The sequence below is a fragment of the Protomyctophum parallelum genome (assembly GCF_964188405.1).
Source record: "Protomyctophum parallelum genome assembly, chromosome: 7".
Taxonomy (NCBI): domain Eukaryota; kingdom Metazoa; phylum Chordata; class Actinopteri; order Myctophiformes; family Myctophidae; genus Protomyctophum; species Protomyctophum parallelum.
In genome coordinates, this window is record NC_139705.1 from 40,228,469 (window position 1) to 40,244,277 (window position 15,809).

The 15,809-nt window shown below is 42.1% G+C and overlaps 1 protein-coding gene across 3 annotated transcripts in view; it reads right to left on the reverse strand.

Moving 5' to 3' along the window:
* The window catches only part of ccdc187 (coiled-coil domain containing 187), a 32,926-nt gene extending 17,117 nt beyond the window's left edge, over positions 1-15,809 (reverse strand). The window contains exons 1-5 of one of the 3 annotated variants that reach the window (XM_083768965.1): positions 15,522-15,809; positions 14,867-15,017; positions 2,253-2,315; positions 1,366-1,504; positions 517-610 (exon numbers count right to left, since the gene is read on the reverse strand). In XM_083768965.1, the coding sequence (XP_083625091.1) occupies positions 517-610; positions 1,366-1,504; positions 2,253-2,315; positions 14,867-14,915 (345 nt within the window). In that variant the 5' untranslated portion in view covers positions 14,916-15,017; positions 15,522-15,809. Of the gene's footprint in view, positions 1-516; positions 611-1,365; positions 1,505-2,252; positions 2,316-9,293; positions 9,378-14,866; positions 15,018-15,521 lie in introns of those variants that run through there. The other 2 variants (XM_083768964.1, XM_083768966.1) reach the window with 2 other exon arrangements.

Consider the following 15,809-nt stretch of genomic DNA (forward strand, 5'->3'; position numbering starts at 1 on the left):
AATTTATTTGCACATTTCTTTGCACAAATTGCACATATCTAGCTCATAGTTCACTACATAATACAGGCTGCTGTTTGCATGATGAATATACTTGTTCATCCTTCTGCTGCAAGAACAAACATAATATTACAGTATATCTTAGGTTATATATTTGTGTTCTGTACATCTCTATATTCTGTATATTTTATTTTTGGCTGCAAAGTTAAATACTTTTCAAACTCTACATTTTGTGGTCATTCTATACACCAATGTCTGTTTGATGGAGGGCGTTTTGCACACTTTTACCAGGGTTACTTAAATTCTCTAAACATTATTCCTCTTATAAGTTGTCTTATCTTGCAGTATTTGTATGTGTTGGAACAGTCTGGTGGAGTCTGTCCACAGCAATATTCCACTGTACATTAATGTATTAAGGTCACAAAACGTTTGAATCCTTTCTTTTACACAAATTTTCAATGCTTCCGTTGTGTCGTGGCTGATCCGGCCGTCGTGGGATAAGATACAGTAACATCTCACCTCATCCTCACGCTCCCTCCTGCGCGCCTCCTCCTCAGCGCATCGCTGGATCTCCTCCTGGATTAAACGTGCATACTCGGAATCCTGCTCCTCTCTGCAGGAAATGACAGGAGACAGCAGGCTCATACGCATATGTACTCAGACTGTTTTATTGTGTTTAGTGAACTGTCTGGCTTTTACAGTATGTATAACAACTAAGCGCGCATTGCACATAAGGTGTGTGAGAAGGGGACAGTTTGCATTTTCAAGTAACACGGTTCACACCGTTTTTCATTAGAAGACAGCAAAACCTTTAAACTTCTCCATGAGTCACGCTGAATTGTACATACAGTAAATGCTATAATATAGATGGATGAGGGGGAGTCACCAATCTCTCCCTGCCTCCCTCTCTCCCCTATGAAGAAGCCCCCCCCCCCCCCAAATTAAAATTCCCAGAATTTCTCAATTTTATTATTTTACGCATCCAGGCCAGGTTATCCAGGAGATTGGACATGCTGCAGAAATATGGGATGTTTTTCGACAGCATATTTTGATGTAGATTAGGCAGTCTTTTGAATACAATTCCATTTGGTTTTAGTCATATTTTAGTCATCTGAAGTGTTTAAATTTGAGTCTAGTTTTTAGTCACCTAAATCTACAGTTGATTTATTGATGCAATGTCAATATATTTAGTCATAGTTTCAGTCAGCAATGCTTCGTTTTTTAAAGTCTTTGTCAATGAAAAAAAAAAAAAAAAAGTACAGTAGGCGACAAACATTTTTTGTCATAGTATTAGTTGACAAAATGAACACTGATGTTCCACCAGTGTTTGTGCATGCGTGCGTGCGTGCATGCGTACAGTATACATACAGCTGTCTGGAGGTCTGTCTGTGCAGTGCGCTCTCCTGGGCTCCCTGCTCCTCCTCCTCATGCTGCAGCATCTTGGCTACACGGATATCATTCTGGACCAGCTGGTTCTTCTGGATGTTGGTGGTGTAGTACTGTTCAACTAGCACAACACAGGGTTACTGTTCAACTAGCACAACACAGGGTTACTGCTCAACTAGCACAAACTGCTCAACTAGCACAACACAGGGTCAAGCCGTACATGTGTAACTTTAGAGCCCAGAGCACAAACAAACATTATTCCAGCGTATATGACATATACTTGAGACAACTCTAACAAAACAAAACAAAAAACAATAATTATGTGGACCTCGGCATCCACATGGGACCAGCGTGGCTCCAATGTGGCCCAGTCTGTGTCATCAGTCCTGTATGACTTTGCTTTTAAACATTTCTTCTTTGATGTAATATTAACACATTTTGTCTTCCTTTTATGACATTCAAATATCCTTTTATTATGAGTTTATTTTACACTCCCTGGGCTCCCTGGAGCTGGAGGCGTGATCAATGCCATTTGGCTATTCTGAGTGGCCAAAGAGCATTGACCACGCCTCCAGGTCTGAAGTTAAGTAATAAGACCTGGTACTTAAGACACGCAAAAATACAGCCCCCTGTGTCTTAAAGCCTCACTATGTAACTTTTTTGATTAATGAATTTGTACATTTCTTTAAAAATTTAAACAAAATGTTGGAAAATTTGTAATAATTTGTAAACATAGATATTCTCTTCCTGAGGTCTCTCCCTCCCTGGCACAAAGCATTTTCAGATGAGAGTCCACGGCCAAATTCAATTTGGGGGTTCTTGGCACAAAAAGGTCATATCCCATTGTGTTTAACAATGATGATACTTACTCTCCTGTTCCTGCAGGCTATGTGCCAACACACCATCCTCCAACACAGCGAAACACTGACACACTGAAACAAGAGCAGAAGAGCACACGACTTGACATAGAGTCCATAACACATATGGAGCCTAGTGGAGCCTGTCCAGAGCCCGGGCAGAGGCCTTTTGTGGCGGTTCTGGACAACCGTGGGTCCGACGGACACGACACCCTGTGTCGAAACCCATGGAACCTGTGTGTCGAATTTAAAGTCAGTATGGCGAGCGGATGTGGGTTACAATCATACACACGTACAGACATACAGAGACAAGACACATTTGTGACCTGGATGGGTGTAAGGTTTTGTTTCGACAAGCCAGCCAGGTGATGAGGCACTGAAAATAAGTTTTTCACACTTTTAGACGATATCCGTGGTCATCATATGGGCATACCTAACAATGGATGGCAAAAAATGGGCAAATTCTCATTTGTGTGTTTTAATATCAAAAGTCCATAAAAACTATTGTTTTATTTATTTATTAAAATGAAAACGTGCTGCATGATGACGTGTAGAGATACACATCGATAAAAGCCAATAAAAATGAAGCTCACCCGTTTAATTCCCCATATCGGCCACCCTGGGCAAGACCGCGACTGAAAAGCCTATCAGCGGAAGTGCGGGATTTTAAAGGAAGTATCGCCGAAGGAAATTACGTTGATGCTTTACAAATCAGTTTACATTCTCCGCGAATGAAACAAGTGTTGTGATTGGTCGGGAAAATATTGTATCCGGGGGAAATACATTTGACGGATATTCCGGAGGATATAACCGCCGATAGCTTCTCAGCCTTAGGTTGTGACCAGGCTTTTCTTTTCGCAGATAAGTAAGCCTGGGCTACATATCGGTGCATTCGTGCAGCACAGCTGCTACTGATTACAGAAATCCTCCGTTTTTATTCCCATTCAAGATAACATCCAGACAGTGTATTACTCGGTTTCAACTTAATCATCACGCTAAAATATGTATCTGAAAACATTATAGGGTAGAAATAAGCCACATAACAGTAAACTGGTACAGCTGGCCAACCATCTGATTTGTAAACAAACACACGCCACGCTGCTGCGTATAGCATAGCTAGCTACCGTCCCATCGCCTGAAGGGATGCGACGCTCTGATTGGTTCAGAAACTTCAGACCTGTGTTTCATGTTGAAACAGTCTGAAACTTCAAAATAAATTGATCACCATTTCCGTTTCCCTACACCTTTAAAGGTATTATGACATGATTTATAACATAATTTTAAAAACATTAAAAGTCTTGGCCATGGTCCTTCAAACGTGTCTAAAAAGTTTGAACACTCAACTCCACTCCAGTATTTCTTGACAGGAGTTTTTGTGCATGTGTAAAGTTCATCCTGAGAAGCCATGGAAAAACACATTATTTTAGCCTGTAGATGTCGGTAATTCCCCCTTTCCTGTCAACCCAAGATGCGCTACTTTGACAACTTGGTAGGAACGTCATCGTCAAAAATAAAAGAGTCATCTAGGCCAGTTGGTATCCAGTGTAAGGACTTGTGTTGATTGACACAGCCAACAACAGAGCAGATTGATTTTTCTCTAGAAGCCATTATTAGTAAGTATTACAAAGAAACAAAGTCGCGGTCACAATGAGGAAGCGGAGAAGAGAGGGTAGGCACTAGGCAGGGAGCAGAGTGGAGGGGGCGGAGGTTTAGCGGAGATCTACGTATATCCCTGCCGTCCAACCAGATGAGACATTTTTGCATAATTATTCACAAAAGTCCAGACAGCAGAGAATACACTGAATGTTCAATTTTTTTTTTGTGAAATTGATGTCAAGAAAAGCCAAAAAAGCCAAATAAATCTACAAAAATGTGTTTTAAATGTCACAATCCCTTTAAGGTTCATCCAGCTGAGGAACATGTCTACAATGAAGTCCTCACTGCTGTTTATCCTCGAGACCTTGAGAAGGTCAACCATGCTTTCATCTTGTCTCGGATAGATAATTGTTAATTATTTTTACCCTGGACTTTCTCAGAAACCTATTCACTTCCAGGTTACTCCAAAATGCAGCAGCTACGCTTTTATCAACCTCATCACCCATCCTGGCCTCTCTCTAATGGTTGCCTGTGTTTTTGGAGATTTTTTCTCTGATTACATTTCAAAGCCTGACATGGATGTGTTCAGTTAATTACCTGTAGTGCTGGATGATGTCATGAACCTCGATTCGATCGATATCTAATTAACCCATTAAACCCATTGAAACCGGGAAAGCATCTGTGTTATTTAAAATCTTAGCTATATAGCAACATACGTTCTTCAAAGAACAGTGGTTTAGAACAGTGGTTCTCAAAAATAGCAGATAACAGCAAAATATCAATTATATTTCAGCTGAATGTTGAAACCAGCAATAACAAACCATGAATGTCCTCTGTGACAGTGGTTCTCTACATGGGGTGTGTGAACCCCCAGGGGTGTTTGAAGGTTCTCAGGGGATCTCCAAACCAAAAAGACTGATAGTAGGGAACCAAATGGGTCTCTAAGTTCGTGAGAGTGTACAAATTTTAATTCGGTTTTTGATTCCATTTTGTACTGTACACTCCAAGAGTTAAATCAACTCAGCGGGGTCTGTGATCTAATAAAACTGGAGGTCCTTGGAAATTAAAAAAGATTGAGAATCACTCACTGCTTGGCATCAACCAACAGCACAGAGTAGAGCAGAGCAGGGAGTATGTGTGTGTGAGAGGGCTGATAAGGTTTTGGCAGCGTTCTCTCTTGGGAGAGAGACGGGGGGCACACAATGAGGAACCAGGGAGAACAGTCCCACTGTCCTACTCTCTCTGTTTATAGCAGACAGACAGGCAGTAAAAAGCATCCATGAATATGCTATAAACAACAGAGGAGACATCCACCACATTCAATGTCATTTTAACTTAAAACAAAAATCTAAAAAGTGTTTACAAACTATACTCATCGTCTCAACTCTCAACAGTGCGGCGAGTGTTTCCTGAACCACGTGCTGCTATTCTGGTCTCTCCAACAGAGTCCAAGAACGTAGCGGCTTCACTTCATCCAAACAACACCCGTAATTGTGACAGAAGCTGCAGTCTGCAGACATTGCTCTCTCTATCTCTGTGTGCACGGCTGTGCACGCACGCCATCACACGCACACGTGCGTGTGTGCGCGCGTGTAGTGCTAATCTGGCTACACTTCAGTTTTCCTTTTTGTGAATAATGACATTTCAAATATCACTTTCGTGACGTTGCAAGAATCTGAGAAGTGCATTACGCTTTCTTGCCATTGCAAATGTGGTCAGTGTGACTACCAAATTAAGATGCAAAGTTTAGGAAATGACCACGACATGCAGCAAAGCACTTTGTGCTGGTAAGTCAGTGAGTGCAATAAAGTGTTCACAAAGTGAACAAGCCTCTAGAGCAGGGGGTTCTGAAACATGAATTCATAAAAAAGTGAAAATAGCCAAGCCAATATACAAGCTCACAACGTGTCGCATCACACTGTGAGCTTGTATGTCAGATATTTTCAAGTTGCGATCCTTTCTAGGAATTAGTTTAATCTTTTGAATACATCACTTGACTATAGACAAAAATGCAGGGCAAATGTTTTCCCTTGACCTCTGGAGTGCGCATACAAAGTTTTAAATTTTCAGGCAGTTATAAGTAGAAACACGAATCGTCCTGTTTTAGCACCACCATGAGGCTGATTAGAAAATGTTCAGGTGGCATGTTTTTTTCCCTTTGCCTAGTGGCAATGAGCATGCAAATTTTCAGGGAAATTGCACACTGTGTACATGATAGCGTGCATGTGTGCAGGTTAGCAATCCTGAAAATATTGGAAGCTAAACTTCAGGATGGAATATGAAAAATCGGAAAGGCCATTTTTGTTTAATGACTATAGAGATACTGTGAATCGATTTGCGTGATTGTTGGACTCTCCAAAAGCCTTTTGCACAAATCGCCGCTATAACAGGCATATTCAAGTGGTTCTGCTCTGGCATCCAGGGAGTGTGTGTGCACAGTTTCATCCATCAAGCCAACGGTGCCGAAGATTAGCTGTTCACAGACAGAATTAGTGTTTCCCCGCGACCCAAACTTACAAAAATACATAATGAATTAATTAAATCATAAAGCCCCATTTGAAAAATAGTGAAAATAGCCAAGCCAATATACAAGCACACAACGTGTCGCATCACACTGTGATATTTTACAGTTGCTAGACAGTTTAATCTTTTGTTTTTTTCTGAAAATCTTTTGGAAACGTTGCAAACATAAGAATGGGATACATTTACTCGTGAAAAACAAGATGGTGCCTTGAAACTCACTTTTAAATGCTCCACAGCAGCAATACAGTATTCCCCCCCCCCTTCTTGTCTTTCATCATTCAGTTTTTTTTTGCAGTTTGGCTCAGCACCAAAAACGAAGGATGTGTGTTATTTTTTCTTTGATACCTTTACTCGTGCTTCATGAGTCGTGACCCATCAAAACTGGTTTGTGACCTTAAATGGATGGCTCTATATTTGGGAAACACTGCAGGAGTGTCTGCAAAATCGCTTTTGAACACAAATCATATAATATGTCTCTATGGTTAAGCAGTATCCCCCCCCCCCCCCCCCCTCCCTCAGCAGACTTCCAGACTGATCACCCGCTGGATAAAAAAGGTAAAAAGCCACTGCAGTTTCATGCCATTAAACCTGCTCCTTACTCTGCCCTCCCTCTGTCACCAGAAACAAGACAGGAAGAGAAACCAGTATGACAAAGAGGAACGGCTTCCCAGATTCTTTGAAAATGACAAAAAGAAATCCAAGCAGAGAGTTGAGAAGTTCTGTTTAAACACAAGTTCTGTTTAACTGTTTAAGTGCCAGGGACGTAATCCCGTAATCCCGACGTCTTTGCAATGGGTGCCAAAGACGACAAGACGTAATAAAAAAATAAAAATAAAAATAAATATATATTTTTTTTTTACAAAAACATTTTTTACAATTTTTTTTTAAACGTCCTCTCTTTTTTTATAATGGGAGAATTGGCACTCAGAGCCTAAACTGGTGACCACCAGGTGGCGCTGAAGAAAACAAATGAATAATGGGTGTGTTACATTTAGGTGTGTCCAGAGGTATGAGTGTGCCAATGTGCAAGCATAGCCAGTAGCCTACCGGCTAATTAATGATTAATTGATAAGCTTATTATCGATCGATTAACCAGTTAGTTTTTTAAGGAAATCTGAGAATCTTAATTTCCCTCAATGTCTAACATAAAAATCTACACTGCTGATATACAGAAAGAATACAAAAGGCATATATTCCTTAATCAAATAGTCATTTGACCATTTGCCATCAGGGCCAGGCAATGGCATCTTTGTATGAGAAATTGAATTAAATGAAAAGTGCACTATCTTGTCTGTCACATCACATGCAAAAGCAGAGATGTTTAGATTAATTAAATTAGTTATTAACTGTTCAGTTTAATTGACTCATTTATTAACGGCGATTAATCGATTAACATCCCTAACCTGAACTGCAAAACAAACAAAATCAGCTTAGGGTTTCAGCCACCCCATTTTCATTTAATTTTTCTAAACTTTTTAGTGAAGACAGGCAATTGATGCGCTGTGAGCTTTAAAGTACAATGGCTAGTTTTTTCTACTAAGATTTTGGAATACTTTCACCTATAATGACGTGCCCAAAATAGGGAGGCCACGTTGAAAGTGGTTAATCTAAAGTGAGACACTGAATGACAGCAGCATTGTGCGAGGACTTTAGCCCAGCTCAAACGGTCCCACTAACATCTAAACATGCTTGAGTGTTTACAGGAGACCTTAATGGCAATGCCCACTGCAGACAGTGAGCCTGTGGTGGAGTCTGTTAAACAAACTCAAAGGTTCCTCGGTAGAAAATAAACATCCCATGTTTGACGGATGGTCGGCAACACGGTAACTCACTTAACTTTCTCCATTTCCTCCATTTGGAACAGACGCCCATCGAGCCTCTTTTAAGGGTGATTTATACTACATAGTATATACACTATATCGGTCATTACTCTGTCTTGTGTATCGCTGTAATCGCAGAATGTACTTAGGATTGGTTTAAGGTATACTTTCAAAATGCCATTAGCGAGACTGGAGACATTGCTTGAGGTCCATATTGTCGTCGAGGGGATCCTACAGCCTAGAAGTTGGGCCAATTAAACGCACCTGGTGCTCTGATAATCACCCCTTAATGCGGAGGCGATCTGAGCAGAAAGAAAGGCTTTTGTCTGTAGATGCAAAATTATCAGCATCAAGCTGATGACATGGCATGCACGAGCGACCTACATCTCCTTTCCTTGTACACTTCCGTCTCCAAAATGTTGACCGTCGTTCTGGCCTCCCCCGGTCGACAATGACCAACATACATTTACACAAAGCAACCAACTGAGGATGTCTCCTCTTTGTCCCAGTGTGTCAACAGGGAAGGGAGGGAATCCGGTACCCTAAAACACTGTGGTGAGGACCACTTTCTGGCCAAATCCTCCTCGGCATGCACAGAACGGAAGGGAACTAAAGCTACAATCCGTTATTTTATCCGCTAATACAGAAAGCCTGTAACTTGGGCTCAATATAGAAGCAGGTAGGCCAGAGAACCACCAGAGAAGTTGTGTTAGTTACACTGTATTCTACCTAGCCCTGAAACATGACTGTCATAATCATGCCAGTTTTACGCGATCGGTAGTATACATTTACACTGAATTTACACATAAACATTCAGATTTCAAATATAAAGTAAAAGTACTCATCACACGGGTGTTGGGAATTTTCTGGGACAGCGATTAAAGCAAATTAAAGCAAATCTCTAAAACCCGGGGCCCACGTGGTGAGTACTTTATATTTGTAATCTGGATGTTTATGTACACGTTTACAATGTAAATGTAGCGGCCGCGTAAAACAGGTGGAAGTTAAGCCATGACGATCGTGAAGTACAAGCATCATGTGAACCATGGCTATATTCTACCATACAGATTGGACCAAAACATTTATTCACAAAACTGACAAGAAGTGTAGTTACCTTTAACCGCAAGTAAACCGCAACAATCAAACTTCATACTCGGAGGGAGGAACTCCCACAGCATAATCCACGGTTTTACTTTTAGCTACAGGGTGATCTTTAAGTCTGACTACAATGAGCATTAACCCTCGCCAGGCCAGACACTAACACCTGCTGTGCAGCTTAAGAGGCCAGCCGGCCACTCAACAGAACCCCAACATGGCTGGACAAAAAAACCCACACCCTAATCTGACCGGACACAATGACAGCGAGTCATAACAACAGACAGTTTGTGTGTGTGTGTGTGTGTGTTTGACCTGTTCTTTGGAGCTGCTTTCAAGCGACGGTCACATTACTGGTCTTCTAAAGGCATGCAGGGAGGGCGGGGATAGACACACTGTTGTTATTATGGCTGCTGAACAGGTTTTGTGTGCTGTTTTGAGGCACTCGGGCCTACACTCCTGGCCCAGTGCATTATCCTACTGTAGTTTCTAGAGAATCCTGTAAGCCTATGTACTTAAACACTTAAGCTCTATACTTCTTTGTACGGCAAATAAAAGAGGTATTCAAAAATATATTTGTGATATTTGATTTAGTCTGATGATGTATCCAACTAATGGAGAGGTACAGACAGCAGCAATAGCAGCATCCACTGACTGGATGGCAGTTTGTCCCCCAACAGACAGTAGCAGCTGAATGTTGGAGAGGTTAAAGTTCGGGTTTAAGAGCAGGAAGTCATGACCTGCATGACCTCTGCTCCAAGTCACAAGAGTCAACAAAACGCAGCCACAGCTAAAACTTCTCTCTCTGACCTCTTAACCTCCCCTATGAGTCCACCACTGTCTGGAGCCAAACCAGTCCTGGTCAATGGGGACAAAATGACACCATGAACTGGATTTCTGTGGCCGATGACGAAATTAGCGAGTAAAAATTGATTATTAGCCAATATCCGATTTGATCCCTCATACTGTCAAGTTTGTCAACAATTGTGACAAAGATACGTAACATAGGCTGGTCAATTTGCAGTTTAACATTAAACATTGTCCAAAATGATCAGTGCATTGAAACAAGAAACATCACTGTAAAATATAATAACGATTATGTCCTGCAAAAGAAAAAGGTTTCATATCAGCACATACCGATATTTGTGAGAGGCCAATGTCGGCCGATAAAATCTCTCTAGAATATTTCTGCACAGTCGCCTAGCAGTGAGTGATTTGTACTCACTCCTCTGTTTGTCCGTCACAGCAAACCGTTTCATTCTGATTTGGATCAAACTAGGCAGATGAGTAGGGGGTAGGATCAGGACCTGTCCTATTGTTTTGCACAAGTTCAACATTTGGCTCTGGGTCATACTCAGAATGACCCTGACAAAGCATGCTTTTTTTGTTGAAAAGTGATAACATTAAATAGCCAGTAAGCTGCAGTGTCAGTCTGTCAGAGTGTGTGTGTGTGTGTGTGTGTGTGTGTGTGTGTGTGTGTGTGTGTGTGTGTGTGTGTGTGTGTGTGTGGCTGTGCGCACGCTCGTGTTTGCACACTTTGTCCAGAAAATGGAACAGCGGGGGCACCTGATACCCAAGTGATTAGCGGAGCATACCACATGGGCTCTGATGCCACCAGCGGTCAAGTGGGTTCCCTTTTGGACTCCTGGGACGGGCGGACCATTTGCTGTGTCACTACCTAACCTCGCATCACCAGACTTTCCATCTCAGAGGAAAGCCTAAATTTGTTCTAAAAATGATTTGGGGTTACAATGGTTTGTTCCAGTTGGCATCTTATTGTTTTAGCTCCTCACATAATGTGAATCAATTAGGTTATAGTCTTGCTAGTCGTTTTAAACTAGGATAATCATTTTGGAGGTGCGCGCCACATGACGATATACAATTATTTCCACTACGACTGGATCGGAAACCCAAAAATGGTATTGATCCCAGGCCAGTCACTACCCGGCACTCTCATGTACGCTCCATTGAAAATAAATACTTTAAAAATAAAATGGAACGGCAAACATTTCAAGTGCAAAGTATCTCAGCTATCCAGTGCGAGACAGAGAGAACAGATGAAACCCAGACAGAGGTATTTCTCTTTTATCAAGCGAGCCACTTGGAGAGCAGCGGTGGTGAGTGGCTGCCAAACAGAGAGCCGCTCGCTGGAGGAGGAGGACAAATTACACAGGTTTTATTTTCAGCCAAAGTCGCCCCACCAGCGGCCCACGCTGTTTCTCCTCCCGCTGCTCCGTCTTTTCCACAAACGCTCTCTGCTGCAGAAGCTCGCTGCCTTTCTGCTCAAAATGTTCAGTGTGAGGATCTCACCACTGTTCAACACACTGCTGCTGTTTAACAACTTGTGCTTTGATACCGTCTGTCATACTGTTCATTGAAAATAAATAGCCGATCTACATTCATGTCGAGGTGCGACACTTTATGTAAGCTTGTAGATCTTGGAGCCATTTTATCTGAGCACCACCGGCGTATAATAGGCATCACATTTAGCCTAGGCTATTTTTGAGAATGTTCGCCTATAATGACATGCTCAAAATAGAGACACTCTTTTCACAATCCCTTTATTATAGATAAAGAGTTATTATAGATCCCAGAGTTGACACAAAAGACAGTAGTGAAAGTAATCAGAATAAAAAGAGTAATGGCAAAGCTTCTCCATTACAGAAAGGTCTGACTGCTGCAACCTATAAGTTGTTTTACCTTTGAATCCATGTGTCTTATTAGTTATTGCTAGTATATTGCTAGTATACATAATTTATTTTTAGAATTTTTGATTAAGAGGTTAGGTTTAGGTTAGGTTAAGAGGTTAGGTTTTAGAAGGCGTTTTTAGAATCGGCTTCAGGTCTAAATCGGTTAAGCAAGACCTGTTACTAAGATGAAACAATGACTAGATAAACATTACATCGAAATAGAATCAAAAGGAAACGGACAGGGATGCCAAGGTTAATGTGGTTACAAACAGGACCGGTCGCGACTCCCGAGAGCCAGAGAGGTGAGGAAGCAAACAAGACTTCTCTCTGGGTCACTGCTTGAAAGCCAAGTTTAAAATTGGGTGGTGGTGGGGGAGGGGGGGGTTCCTTTGGGGAGCTGCATTCCCTCGGCATGTCAGACTATATCAGGAGTAGCCAAAGGAAGAGGGGGGAGAGAGGGAGGGAAAAACAAAAAAAACAGGAACCGATAAGACAGAGAGTGAAAACAAAGCATGTTGACTTGGCCAAGAATTTGGGAAGGGGGTAAGCGAGTGAGGAGAAACACCAGCCCCGTGGGAAACCGAAACATAAACACCAGCGGCGGGATGTACGTTAAGATAAATAAAGCCCAAGTATTATCGAGTACAGTTAAGGATGGACAAAGGCACACGCAAGGCTGACACATCTAGTGGGTGAGAACAGATTGTTGAGAGGAAAACCTAAATGACAGCGACTAGACATCTTATTTGTGTGTTGCCTTAATTGAGCAGTTTAGAGCGGTCAAATGTGGGGCACGGCTGCTTTTGTTTGTTCACTGTCCCCGCTGTTTAATAAAGCATGACAATGCAAAGCCACACAGTGTGCCCTTTGTCTATGTAAACGAGAGCAGAAGGGAGAATTATCGCCCGTCATAAAAGACACAGACCTGCTACCACACTCACTTGTCATTAACTTGTTTTTACAAAGCAGAGAATAAAAAACCAGCATCGTACCCACCCACGACTCAAACAGTCTGTAACTGCATTCTATATTCAAACTTTCCACTAAACTTTGAAAGCAATTTCACATACCATTTCTGGAAGTTGTTTCTGGTAGTATAAAATATATTTTTTTAGGAAATTCTTCCCACTTCATGTTTCATTTCATGTAAAAAGCTGTCAAATTTTAAACCATATATACTTCACTGCCCTTAGTCCCCCAGAGGTCTAAATTAGCCATAGGCCCCTCCTTTATCCCCTCTATACCAAATCTCTTCGACAATAATAGCCGATCTACAAGCTTGCAACAAATCACAACGCAATGTGTTGTGAGCTTGTAGAACTGCTATTTTCACCATAATGTGGTTCTTGTGGTAAACTGCATTCCACCTCTAAACGGGATTCCAATTACCTCAACAAAAGTTTGTGTGCAAACAATCCTCCCTTGATGACCATCATCTTCCTCATGGTGGCGTCTATATCTGGGTGTTCCATCACATTCCTTCTAATCTGCACAAAAGCATGATGCCACATGCGCAAGCAGGCTGGCACTCCCCACAGACTGGGCTTTGACACATTGTCTCTTCAGGGGACAGCGGTCCATCTCTACTCTGGTGAGACTTATACTTATCTATTTCCAGTCACTCTTGTCCAGACATGCTGCTATAATCCCAGCTGAATACAAACTACTTACTTCACCACAGCGACAGACAGACAAGGTCACACAAAACTGCTGGAGAACCACAGCCAGTCATTACCAGCTGCATGTGACACTAAGTGACAAAGTTCTAGGATGCCAATCTCTTTATGGAAACACTTGCACACACACGTCCAACTGTGTATAGCATACTATAGCCACGGTATTATCCAGCAACCATGGTTCTTGATTGATAATTGTATTAGACAATGAGATGCAAACGGTACAGGGTACAGTCAAGCACAGCACCAAAGAAAGACCATGCGGTCTTGTTTCCATTCAGGTCCCATGCAAACAATTAAGATTTCTCAAACACATTAAATCTACATGTACAGGTTGGAATAGAAATACATTGATAAAACGGGAGGGGGGGGGGGGTAAAGAGGTGGGGCTATCACATTCTCAAATGGGTGGCACCATTTTATTTACGCTCCCTCTAGTATTATGGCTGCTCACCTTATTGAGGTAATTAGTCAAGTAAATGGGCACTGAGGGCATGGAGGGTAGAGCTGCATTTACAATCTTGAATGCTAGTCCCATTTTCAGTTGCTTGACTCTGTCTTCTACACTGAGCCAACCAATGCTATCAAAGTGCGTTGCACAGAGGTGGGTCATGAGTGGTGCAACCACTCCTACAACCAGCAATGTCCGTGTCTACCTACCTGTGTGAGTGTGAGTGTGAGAGAGTGAGAGAGTGAGAGAGAGAGAGAGAGGGGAGGAGGAGGGGAGTTGCACCACTCAGTTCACACCGGTGTGATGTTTTTGTGACATTGAGATGTTAGAGAACCAGGAGGTGCACACACCAGGATCTGAAGCATAAGCTTTTCAAATACCATAATTGCAATATGAATACCTTGACTTAAATATGTGTATGTAAATGTTATAGTGCACAGACATGCATTTCAATTCAATAAAGTAATATATTTCTTAAAATAAAATAAGTTTGTCTGTTTACTCAATGGGCCCTTCTATGTTTAATTAAAAGGGGAAGAAAGATTTAGGCCTACGTATAGCAGCATGAACTAACCCACTTTTTGGTAAAGTAGATACTGTGAAATTCAATAGCGTTACACCCCTAGTCTGACTGTACTTAGCTTTTTTGTTGCTAAATTAGTACCAGCCACGCATCTGTAATACATTACACTTATTTTCTATAAATACCACATCAGTCAGAGCGTGCGCGTGTGTGTGTGTGTGTGTGTGTGTGTGTGTGTGTGTGTGTGTGTACCTTCCTGGACGCGTGGCAGATTGGACTGGTCAATCTCCAGTTCTGCCATGGCAGCTTGTCTGTCCCACTCCCCAGGGCGCAGTCAGTCTGTCCCCAGGGCACAGTCACTGCCTCATGGCACACAGAGAGGAAAGCAGTTTACACAGGAGACCTGTGGAACATTAGCAGATGTGTGCAGACTGTGTGAGTTATCCTGTAAAATGACAGTGTATAGTAAGGTTAGGTTACACTACACATGATGTGAAGTGACATCCCAGCTCAGGCAGCTCTGCTACTGCCTACTGGATACGTTGCCTTTGTTTTTCTGGCACTGCCTATACATTCATACATAATAGGATCTGACAAGATCAGATCATTATGCTATTCTCTATTCCCTGGGTGGGACACCTGTTGTAGAATACAACAGGAAATTACCATCGTCTTGATACTGTACAGTGCGATTCTCCACAAAACAAGGCAACTTCTGTTGTTTAACAACTTAAACCCTATACATCATTGTAGGTCAATAGCAAAAAAAAAGCCGAAATGTTTGTCTTATGTCGACATGCCCATAGGGTAGATGATTAGCGTGGTAATCAGTACAGTACAGAGTAGACTGCCAAACAGACGAGATGCACTAAGAAAACCTGTGGCAGCCGCATAGCAGATGACCTACCTGTTGTTCAATGGCTGTGTGCGTGTGTGTGTGTAGTAATGTTTAACAAGTAAACATGAGAGTCAAGTGTCGGCTCGGCGTGTTCCGTTCAGTTCTGTTCAGTTGTCTTCGGTCCAGTGGATCAGTTGCTCTCCTCCTGTCTGCACATGGACCGAACGCCAGTAAACGCGGTCATCGCTCGTTCTTTGTTTTGTGATGTGTGCTGTCTGCTGTGCTGTGTGAACATTATCCTTCACTTTAGTTGTCAATCAAACAAAGAGCCGACGGTCGGCTTCTGAAGGGAAGCCG